The following is a 12,145-nucleotide window of genomic DNA, read 5'->3' on the forward strand; positions in this document are numbered from 1 at the left end:
AAAATTATCTTGATGCTGAGTTCACCAGTTTGAAACACTGGCTTGCCTGGTCAAGGCACATATGGGAGTTGATGCTTCCTGCTCCTTCCCTTCCTTTCTCTCTCTCTCTCTCTCTCTATCTCTCCCTCTCTCTCTCTCTCTCTCATTCTCTCTCCCTCTCCCCTCTCTAAAATGAATAAACAAAATGGTTTAAAATATTATCTTGAAAGAAAACAGTGAATGAATAAATAATTTCTAAAAATAAAATTTGTCTTAGCAAGAAAGTAGATGGTACCAAAGTTAAGAACTACTGAACTAGCCTGACCAGGTGGTGGCACAGTGGATGAACATTAGACTGGGATGCAGAGGACCCAGGTTCGAGACCCCGAGATTGCCAGCTTGAGCGCGGGCTCAATGGTTTGAGCAAAGCTCACCAGATTGGACCCAAGTTCGTTGGATTGAGCTAGGGGTTACTCGGTCTGCTGTAGCCCCACAGTCAAGGCACATACGAGAAAGAAATCAATGAACAACTAAGGTGTCACAATAAAAAACTCATAATTGCTGCTTCTCATCTCTCTTTGTTCCTGTCTGTCTGTCCCTATCTATCCCTCTCTCTGTCTCTGTAAAAAAACATATATATATTGAACTAGAGGAAGGATATATGCAGAAAATACAGGCTGTGAGGGAAAAGATACAATAACAGAATGTGCCTCATTCATTGGAAGACATGGGATGTTCATTGGATTAGGGGGGGTCCCTCCAGAATTTGAATTCTATATCCCTTCTGAATATACACCACACTACCTGCCCAACCCCTCAATCTTCTTACTGAACTCTATTTCCACTAAGTTGGAAAGAGACTCTCAGGTAGGTCTGGTGCTGTCCCTTTTGGTCTTTGTTCATTTACCCATTGATCTATTCCTGTAAGTGTTTATTCATTGTCTTCTTTCTGCCAGGAAACAGACTATTGCTAGGGACAGAGAAATGAACATGGCACACACCATCCCTGTTCTTATAAAATTTGCCCTTTAGGTGACAACAGAAATTCTATCCCTGTTTACAATTCTTGTGAAGCCTTTCCCAAAGCCATTTCACACTTGACTTCCTTCTCTAACAAAGCTCTTGTCCACACTCATCCTAATACAATTGTATAAGATAGGTAGGAGTGTCTTGGTCAGAGTTGGTTATTGATTTTTTTAGGTTTTTGTATATAAGTTATGAAAGCTCATTTTTTGTTTTTAGGTTTTAAATCTTAGGCATTATTAAGTTTCATCTGTTTTATCCTCACAACTAGAAAAGACAAAATATTCTTTCTGCACCATCGTAGGGATTGCCTGCTGTTCAGACTCTGCTTGAGCCAATAATTTCTGCTTTTGATTTTGTTTTCTTCTTTAATCTTTCCAGCACTTGTAGACTTAACTATCAAAAGAAATTTTTTTAAGAGAGAGAGAGAAAGATAGAGATGAGAAGCATCAGCTCATAGCTATGGCACCTTAGCTGTTCACTGATTGCTTCTCATATGTGCCTTGATTGGAGGGCTCAAGGTGAGCAAGTGACCCCTTGCTCAAGCCAGCAACATTAAGTTAAAACCAGTATTTTGGCTTTAAACCAGCAACCTTTGGGTTCAAATTAGTGACCATGGGATCATGTTGATGATCCCAAACTCAAGCTGGCAAGCCCAAGATCAAGTAGGCAAGCTTACATTCAAGACGGTAACCTCAGTGTTTCAAACCTGGGTCCTCAGCATCCCAGGTAAACGCTCTATGTACTATGCCACCACTGATCAGACAACCAAGCCAGATTTAGTCCTTGAATGCTCAAGCCCTTCACACTGTCTGATGGTAGCAGCCTCAGGGAAACTAAACTTTTGCCTTGAACGAGCATTACGTTTTAGTTGACAAGGCATAACTAAATCAGCTGTTTCTCCCTCCACTGCATATTCAGGTCTGTAAGAACCTCCCCAAGATATTTGTGTTTTCACTGGCTTTAGCTCCAATATGGTCCTATAACCAAACCTGGATCCCATCCCTCCATTTACCTTTGCGAATGTTGCTTTAAGACAGTCCTTTTGCCATTTCAGTACCAGTCACACCATTAAATCTGTTGTACAAACAAATTCTTATTCCAACTTTAAGCAGAAAATTAATTTATTTACAGGTTTGTTCTAGAATCAGTGGAGAGCCTGAAGAACCCGCACTCAAATTAGGCAGAAGAAAGATAAGCCAAACCACACCATGGAACCTGTCCTATAATAACATGCTGCTGCCAACAAAAGCAATAAATGTCACAGCATGGAACAGCTAGAAAAGGTTGCAGTCCCCAGATCACCTGTCTCAGGTCTCAGATTCATTGAGCAGACATCTGCCCAGCGTGGACTAAGTATCTTGTTTTCTCAGTCAGGTGAGGAGTCCATCCTGACACTCTCACATGTGCATTCACCTCACCTGGCAGGGCTCAAAGCCAGCCATTCCCAAAACACACCTGGCTCTGTCTCCAAATAGTTTGCTCCATGCTCCTGGACCTCAGGAAGTCGAGAACCTGCTAGTCAAGAACCATGAGCACAATAGTGCCTTTCCTGCTGTCCCTGCTGCTCCTCTGGATGATGAAGTACCCTTGGAGATCCAAGCTGCTGAGTGTGGAAGCAAGGGCTAGCTGTGGAGAAGAATGGAGAAGAGGTGATGAATGGGATGAAGGCAGAAAGGCCCCTGATGGAGCTGGAACTCCCAGTGTACAGTGGGAAAGGCTGTCTGAGGCTCTCAACTAACTCAACTCACACTCTTCCAGAAGGATTCAGAGAGCCTCTGGACTTATTCTAAATCAGACCTTAAAGAATAATGATTTTTAAAAATTTTAGTAAATAGATTAACAAAACCAAGACCCAGAGAAACAAAGTGACCTTACCTAAGGTCACATTCCCAGGACAGAGTAAGAATCACACACGTGGAACTTTTTGTTCCTTCTCTTTTTCCAGTGACTGGATGTACCTGTCTGACCCCCAGGGAAAGAGACAGCAACCCTAAGGGGAAAGTGTGAAGGCAGGTGACCTGGAGGGATGATTCCTGAAGGACACCCATGCCCTCACCCCACAGGCTATGACAGTGGGCCTGGAAGGCAAGTATCTGGGAGAGCAGCCCATGGGGAGCTTGGGAAGAACCAGTCAATTCTAAGACGGAGAATGAGGCCCTTTTGGGGAGGTGAGAGGCAAACAAAATTTAAGGATGAAGAAATATAAGCTAAATTGTGCAAGTTTCTAATTCATTACATACACAAACTGTCAAAATATAAGTTTTATAACAATGGATCACATTGATAACATTAATCACATCTACTCCTAATTCTCTAAACTCTACCCCCTAAACTGAGCTCCTAAAGGAATTCATCCCCAGCCTTCTGAATGCTGAGCCAACTCTCTTATCTTTCTCAAAAGCCTTAATTTAAGGACTATACTTTTTTATTTTGATACTTCAATTTCAAATCAAAGCTGAGAAACAGCTTCTGTAAGTGAAATCCACATTCCCTTCCCTGGGGCAGAATAATGTCCTGTCTGAACATAAGGAGGCCTGCAGGGAAGAAAAATTCAAATAGTTAAGAGGCAACAATGTACAATTAATATTTCAAAATATTATGACAACTTTGAAAGAAATCTTAAAATCACAGGAGAAAAATCTCAGATCAATGAGAAAACCCAGAATCCAAGTTAGTGGCCAGGGCCAATAAAGATTGGAATGTCGGATCACACCCAGCCCATGACAGGAATGAGGGGCCCATCAGGATGAGAGGGAGGAAAGCTCAAAAGACCTGAGTCCTGGCCAGGTGTGGGGCAGGAGGAGAAGGCACAGAGAACACCCCCCACAGAGGGATTCTGATTTCAGAGGAGGTGCGAAGACCGAAGATAATTGGCCAAGAAAAGGTAGAAAGATTGCTGCTGACCAGGAGGGCAGAGGCAGCTGAGAGGGGAGGGTCACCAGGCCTTGACAGGAAAGCGACCTGAATTTGGGATTGGGCCATAGGCATCAACTAGTCACATCAGAGAGGAGGCAGGGGTCTGGAGAACCAAATGTGGGTCCATCCTCGGTCACTTTCTGCCCACCCAATTAATATCACCTACAGCTTCCTCTGCTGCCAGGACCACCTACCACTGTAACTTCAGTAAGTCCCATGCCAGGAGGACTTCATAGTCACAAATTATCTCCTTCTTAACAATTCCTCCGTCAGTCACTTTAAAATAGTATCCTGCTCTGTTTGAGGGGTGGAGGGGCTGCCAACAGTCCAATGGTCCACAGGGACACGTGAAAAGACCTGAATTTCCATAGGACTGGCTTCCTCTGTATCTGCCATGTTTTAATTTATGCATTCAAAATTCTCTTGAGCCTGACCAGGCGGTGGCGCAGTGGATAGAGCATCAGACTAGGATTGGGAGGACCCAGGTTCAAGATCCCAGGGAAGCTAGCTTGAGCACGGGCTCATCTGGTTTGAGCAAGGCTCACCACCTTGAGCCCAAGGTTGCTGCCTTGAGCCAGAAGTCACTCATTCTGCTGTAGGCCATGGTCAAGGCACATATGAGAAAGCAATCAATGAACAACTAAGGTGCCACAACAAAAAATTGATGCTTCTCATCTCTCTCTCTTCCAGTCTGTCTGTTCCTCTCTGTCTCTCTCTGTCTGTCAAAAAAAAAAAAAAAATACAAAATTATCTTGAAAAAAATATTATTATAAATGAGTAAATAGTTTCTAAAAAATATTTAAATAAAATTTATCTTGAGAATAACTATAAGGATATAGATGTACAGAAGGCTAAGAACTGATGACCCTTAGAGGAATGGGGTATGCAGAGAAGGCAAGCCTTGAGGGAAAACGCACAGTAGTGAAATGTGCCTCATTCATCGGAGAGCGAGATACTCATTGAATGAGGGTCCTATAGATTCTATCTCCAACTTCCTTTTGATTCTATCACTCCACCTCTCTTCCCCTCTGTCTTCTATCTAAACCCTGTTGCTATCAAATTGTCCTCAGTGACCTTTCGAGAGATCTGGCATTGACTCTTTTTTATTTTTGCTAATTTATCCATTCAGCTATTTTTATAAGTGTTTGCTTTTTCTACTTGACCAGGCTGTGGTGCAGTGAATAGAATGTCAGCCGGGGACACTGAGGACCCAGGTTCAAAATGTCGAGGTCAACAGCTTGAGTGCGGGCTCATCAGGTGTGAGCACAAGCTCTCATCAACTTGAGCACGGGGTCACCGGCTTGAGTGTGGGATTATAGACATGACCCCATGATCTCTCTGGCATGAGCCAAAAGTCCCTGGCTTGAGCCCAAGGTTGTTGTCTTGAGCAAGGGGTCACTGGCTCAGCTGTAGTTCCTCCGCCCCCTGGTCAGGGCACATATGAGAAAGCAATCAATGAACAACTAAAGTAAAGTAACTATAAGTTGATGTTTCTCATTTCTCTCCCTTCTTATCTGTCTGTCCCTCTCTCTTCACATTTGTCTTTCTCATTAAAAAAATAAATAAAAATTTTAAAAATGTTTACTGTCTCCTCTTAAACCAGGCACTAGGCTAAGTATAAGGGACAGAAAAATGAACGTGACAAATACAATCACTACTCCTTAGAAAAATTTTCCCTGCTGCCAGAAGAAATTCTATACATGTTCGATATCCTGCCCAAGCACAACATCTCATGTAGCCTTTCTTGATGCCATTCCACACTTTGGTTTGTTCTCCAGACCTCTTGTCCCCCACTGTAAGTAACAATTGTACAAGATTTGTAGGAATGTCTTGGTCACACTTGACTATTAGATGTTTTAGGCTTTCGTGAATGAGTTATGAAACCTTGTTTTAATCATTAGGCACTATTAGGTTTACATCTGTTTTGTCCTTGGAACTAAAAGAGTCAAAAGAATTCTTCTGCTACATGAGAAATGGCCTGCTTTACAGGTTGTGCTTTGAATTGATAATTTTTGCTTTTCAGGTAACTGTGTATTTCTTTAAGCTTTTCAGCACTTATGGACTCAACTATCCCAAACTTTTTCTTGAATTCCTCAAGTCCATCACACTGTCCTATGGTAGGAGCCCCTTGGGAACTAAAAATTTGCCATCACTGAGCATTTTATTCTAGTTGACCAAAATAGATGATTCAGGCAGCTGTTTGACCCTCCACTGTTTATCACAGCCTGAAGGACTGTGCCCAACATTGAGCTTTTAACTGCCTTTAGCTCCAATCTGGCCCCTTAACCAAGCCTGGTTCCCTTTCTGCCATTTCTCTGGGTGACTGTTGCCTGAAAACATCCTGTCCCTATTTCAGTAGCAGTCACATCATTAGTTGATGGAACAGATTCCTATTCTGACTTTAAGCAGAAAATGCATTTATTTACCAGCTATTTCTCAGAATCATTGATGACACTCCAATTTAGGCATGAGAAGCACAGGTCCCACCACACCATAGAACTACTCCTATAAGCACTTGCTGCTGCCAACAAGGGGAAAAATGTGTGGACCCATGACAAAGTCCAAACAACCAGATTGCCTATCAGAGCTCGCTACTGGCAGACCGTCTGTAGACTCACTGATTACAACATCCGCCATGCCTGGCCTGTGTATCCTGTTTTCTCACAGTTGGGAGAGGAGCCCATCCTGGCATTCTCATTGGCCTGTGCATTTACCTCACCAGAACAGGGTTTAAAGCCAGCCATTCCCAAAGCTGTAACTGGCACTGTCTCCAAGTAGTCTGCTCCAGGACACAGAGAAGCACAGTACCATCCACTCAGACAAAATGAGCACAACGGTGCCTGTCATGCTGTCTCTACTGCTTGCTCTGGGTCCTGCATTCTCCCAGAAGACCCAAGATGGTGAGTTGGAAAGTAAGGGCTGGGTATAGAGGAACAGAAGAGAGGTAATGAAGGAGATACATGGGGAGAGGGCCCCTAATGAAGCCAAGATTCCCAGTGTACAGGAGGAATGGCTGTTTGAGGTTGTCAACTAACTCTGATTATACACTTGTAGAAGCATTTAGGGAGCTTCTGGAATCATGCTAAATAAGGCCTTAAAGAATTAGAACCTAAAATTCTTATTAGACAAATGAACAAAACTAAGACCCAGACAAGTGAAGTGACCTGTCCTGGGTCATGCAGCCAGGACAGAGCAAGGCCCACACAGGTGGAACTCTTTGTTTCTCCCTCCTTTCAATGGCTGGACATACCTGTCTGACTCTCAGGGAGAAAGACACAACTCCATAGAGCACTTGTGAAACATATTAACTGGAGGATGCTTTTAGAAGCAGACCCATTCCCTCACTCCATAGTGAGATGCTACGACAGTGGGCCTGGGAGGCCAGCTGGAGCTCGGGAAGAACAAGTCGATTTTAGGACAGAGTATTGAGGACTTTTTTAGTATACAAAATTTTAGTATGAAGGAATGTGAGCACAACTGTGTATGTTTAAAATTTATAATGTTTTCTAACTATTATGAATGTTTTATAAGAATTGATCATATTTTAATTGTTAATCACATCCTACACTGTAGTAAAATTTAGTCAGCGTTCTCCAGAAAGAAAGCATGAGTCTCATGCATATGCCAGAAAGAGAGGTTTATTTTAAGGATACAACTCAAAACCATTGTGGAGGCTGGGAAGTTTGAAATACCGGGACAGGTCAGCACACTGGAGACCAGAGAAGAGATTACGCTGCCATCTCGGGCCCAAAGGCAGGCTGGAGGCAGAGTTCCTGCTTCCTGTGGAGAACTCAGCCTCTTCTCTGTGGCCTTCAACTGATTAGTGGAGGCCCAGTCACATTACAGAGGGGAATCTGCTTCACTCAGCATCCACTGAGTAAAATGGTAATCACGTGTATAAACTAATTAGTGAGAGTAACTTCAGTACTGAAACTAGAAAACTGCTATATGGCCTAACATTAGTAACATCCATGAGAGTTAGATCAGGATCCCATTTTAAAATTAATTATGAAAATGCCCCACCCTCTACCACTCCCTACCTCCCACTAAAGTGCAGGGACAGGCATGGCCATGCCGAGGTCCATTCTGGTCTTACCTTACGCTGATCCATTCTAAGTCATTACCTGAGGTTTCTAGTCAATTTGCCTTCCTACATTTTCTAACTGTATGTATTTCCTAGGTTCCACTAAGCTATGCTTCAGTAACAAAGACTGTTTTTAGTGGCTTAATCCAACAAATGTTTATGTCTTGCTCCTGTAAAGATGAATATGGGTCCAGCAACTTTCCTGTCCTCCATGGGGTGCCTCAAGAATCTAGGTGATTTGTATCTTAGGACTTTTCTGTTTCATTTCATGGTCTCCACAATCATCACCAAAATATAGAGAGACAGGAGGTTCAAACCAGCTTCCAGGGCCTCCAACCTGAAGGAAGACCTCAATTCACCTCCTATTGCCTTTTGACACAACTCAGTCAGGGTCCCCATATACTTAAAATGAGGCTGAGAAATATGATCTTTCGATGTGCTAAGAGAGGAAACAATGTAGTAAAAACACAAAATGGTCTCTGAAATATCATCCCCAGAATAGAGGTAGAGCTTGTGAACTTCCCATATTACGTGGCTGACAGCATGTTGGAGAGAGCTGGGGAGGAAGCCAGTGACCAGGTGTTCCTTCCTGATCCTCTGTGCTCCACACTGGGACCCCGCCATGTGGATCCAACACCTCAACCTCTTCTCCTCTTTTGCAGGGTCTTACTCTCTGAACTATTACTCCATTGGGATGACCAGGCCCAAGGAGGGCTTCCCCAGTTTTCAGGCCACTGGCTACCTCAATGATCAGGCCTTCTTCCACTATGATAGTGAAAGTGGAAAGGCTGAGCCCTTGGGCCCATGGAGACAGGTGGAAGGAATGGAAGACTGGGAGGAACTAAGTAAATATCAGAAAGCCAGGGGAGACTTCTTCCTGAAGAACCTGAGAGACATCATGAACTATTACAAAGACAGAGGTCAGTGGTTTACGGACTATTGGTGTAGAGCAGGGGTCCCCAAACTACGGCCCGCGGGCCGCATGCGGCCCCCTGAGGCCATTTATCCGGCCCCCACCGCACTTCCGGAAGGGGCACCTCTTTCATTGGTGGTCGGTGAGAGGAGCATAGTTCCCATTGAAATACTGGTCAGTTTGTTGATTTATATTTACTTGTTCTTTATTTTAAATATTGTATTTGTTCTCATTTTGTTTTTTTACTTTAAAATAAGATATGTGCAGTGTGCATAGGGATTTGTTCATAGTTTTTTTTAGTCTGGCCCTCCAACGGTCTGAGGGACAGTGAACTGGCCCCCTGTGTAAAAAGTTTGGGGACCCCTGGTGTAGATAGTCTTAGCTCAAGAGGCAGCCCCACAATTCTGAGTGGAAAGTGGTCTGCAGGCTAGAAGTACTCCTTATTCGAAAAGGAAAGTATAAGAACAAGTACACATGCACACACATTTCTGCCTCCCCCATCCCCAAGCACGGCTGCTTTTCCTCCTTCCCCATCACTTCCCCCATCCTCACTTTCAGGCCTAGACTCTCGCAAGCGAAATCCGCGTCAGCCCTTAGCTAGGACCATCTGACCTCTCAGCTCCACACCTCAACTCCTCTGAGGTGGACTTCATTTTAGAAGGTGTCATGCTCAGCCCTGTGCAGGGGTGTTGGAATGGGAGTAAGCTAATTTTGGGTCGTTCTGACCAGGGTTCAGGTGCTGACTCTGCCAGTTACTAGCTGACAGGCAGTGAACATGTTCTTGATTACGTAGTCTGTAATCTGCAAAAAAAATGGAGTATTGAGTCTTGCTTCCAAGAGATTCAGTAAAACTTATCTCGATGGATTCTGTGAGAGCTAGGACATAACCCGTCCTGATCTCCCTTACAGCCCCATACCCTAAGACAGACAATGAATATGGTGAATGAGGAGAGTACCCAGTACAATCCATGGCTCTACCAGCAGCTCAGGAAGGACTGAATTCAAAACCACAAACTGAGTCCCATATAATCATAAAGACCCTCCTGTCTGTACAAAGTAGACTTAGGCAGGAGGAGTCATAACTTGTGGTGTGAGGAGCTAGTGGAGAGCACAGCACAGATAATAGTTCTCATGTCTCCGAGCCCAGCACTCTTTCTCCTGAACCACATCACTGACCCCTCAAGCCAGTCCGTTGCAGGCCAGGTGAACTGATAATTTTAAATTATTACTGGGTGGGTATCAAAAGATGTGTTTCTGAGTATAAGAATGCCCAAAAAGCTACATGAAATATGAGATGTTCCAAAAGGAGGTAAAAGTTACTCAGAAATCTGAAGGATGTAGATTGGGAAGCCCGTGTGAGAAAACAACCTGAGCTGCATTCACCAGGTAGCTCCGTTGGTTAGAGCATCATTCCCATACACCAAGGTCATGAGTTCATTCCCTGCTCAGGACACATACAAGAATCAACCAATAAGTGCATAAATAAGTGGAACAACAAATCAATGTTTCTCCCTTTCTCTCTCCTTCTCCCTAAAAACAATCAATAGCCCTGACCGGTTGGCTCAGTGGTAGAGCGTCAGCCTGGCATGCAGGAGTCCTGGGTTCGATTCCCGGCCAGGGCACACAGTAGAAATGCCCATCTGCTTCTCCACCCCTCCCCCTCTCCTTCCTCACTGTCTCTCTCTTCCCCTCCCGCAGCCAAGGCTCCATTGGAGCAAAGTTGGCCAGGGCACTGAGGATGGCTCTGTGGCCTCTGCCTCAGGCACTAGAATGGCTCTGGTTATAACAGAGCTACACCCCAGATGGGCAGAGCATTGCGCCCTGGTGGGCGTGCCGGGTGGATCCCAGTCGGGCACATGTGGGAGTCTGTCTGACTGCCTCCCCATTTCCAACTTCAGAAAAAAAAAATATCAATAAATAATTTTTTTTTAATCAAAAGATCCTGCATGGGGCTAGAATGGTCCACAGTCGGTAGCTCTCTAAAACTCCCTCTATGTGTCTCATCTCAGACTAGGGAAAAACACCAAACCAAATTAAGTTTTCCTCTGTCTGCTTTATGTCTGGCTAACAACTCATTTGCCAGCGTAAACGGGGTGCCACGTTCAGATTCAAAACCCTCTCTTCATATTGGGTTGCAGACTGTGTAGGAGTAGCAGTTATTATGAGGGAATTGATGCCAGGCTGACTGATTTCTGGGGGTTTGGGTGGATGCAGGGAATCACACCATGCAAGAAGAGATTAGTTGTAAACTCCGGAATGACACTTACTGCGGAGCACTTTGGACGGTTGCCTACGATGGACAGGACTACATCAAATTTGACACAAAAATCCCTGCCTGGATTCCCCTGCAACCAGAAGCTCTGAACACCAAGGTAAAGTGGGAAACAGAAGGCTCTGTGCATCGGGCCAAGGCCTACCTGGAAGATGAGTGCACCCAGACGCTGCAGAAATACCTGCAACACAGCAGGACACTCCTGGACCGTCAAGGTACCCACTGCTTCCTCTGCCCTGCCCCCCACACTGAGCTGAGAAAGACCTAGGTGATTTCAGGCTAGAACTTCAGGGGAACATTTCAGGCAAATCCTATAATCATTTCTCTCTGTGATATCTGTGATATGCCTCTTGGCTTGGCGGTGGGGAGAAGGCAGGTGTATAAAATGTCTGCCCAGAAAGGATGAAAATGAGTAAGTGTGAGCAGGATTGCTTGAAACAAGCTGAGACCATGGTTGAATATTAAGCCGAGCCTGACCTGAGGTGATGCAGTGGGAAAAGCCACAACCAAGAGTGCTGAGGTTGCTGGTTCGAAACCCCAGGCTTGCCTGCTCAAGGCACATACGAGGAGCAACTACGAGTTGATGCTTCCCTCTCCTTCTATCTCTCTCTAATAACATAAAATTATTTTTTAAGTTGGAAAAAAAGAATCAGAAAGAAGTTCTTGTGGGAGGAGGCAGAGAAAGGTCTGAATCACAGCAGCAGGCAGAATCTAGGAGCAGGGCTCAGACTAGGGGAGACAGGAGCCATCAAGCCCACTGGGGGTTTGGGGAAAAACAAAACAATGCATGAGCATTCACATTTCTTAGTTACAGTAGTCAGTGAACAAGGGTAGGCAGGGGGTGCTGGGAGGCAAGAAAGTAGCCACGAATATTCCACTATCCAACAAGGAAGGCTCATGAAATGCCTCAAGTTTCCTGATCTGGAAGTTTCCTTGATGAGGCAGGTAAAAACTG

At 44.5% G+C, this 12,145-nt stretch overlaps 1 protein-coding gene and 1 pseudogene across 1 annotated transcript in view; one reads left to right on the forward strand and one right to left on the reverse strand.

Moving 5' to 3' along the window:
* LOC136334293 (transformer-2 protein homolog beta pseudogene) overlaps positions 1–12,145 on the reverse strand; it is a 165,154-nt pseudogene that overhangs the window by 10,952 nt on the left and 142,057 nt on the right.
* The window catches only part of LOC136334290 (zinc-alpha-2-glycoprotein-like), a 37,830-nt gene continuing 32,328 nt past the window's right edge, over positions 6,644–12,145 (forward strand). Inside the window, exons 1-3 of the mRNA XM_066274323.1 lie at positions 6,644–6,821; positions 8,668–8,925; positions 11,133–11,405. Of these exons, the coding sequence (XP_066130420.1) occupies positions 6,746–6,821; positions 8,668–8,925; positions 11,133–11,405 (607 nt within the window). The 5' untranslated portion in view covers positions 6,644–6,745. The remainder of the gene's footprint in view (positions 6,822–8,667; positions 8,926–11,132; positions 11,406–12,145) is intronic.

The sequence above is a fragment of the Saccopteryx bilineata genome, chromosome 4 (genome assembly GCF_036850765.1).
Source record: "Saccopteryx bilineata isolate mSacBil1 chromosome 4, mSacBil1_pri_phased_curated, whole genome shotgun sequence".
In the NCBI taxonomy this organism is placed as follows: domain Eukaryota; kingdom Metazoa; phylum Chordata; class Mammalia; order Chiroptera; family Emballonuridae; genus Saccopteryx; species Saccopteryx bilineata.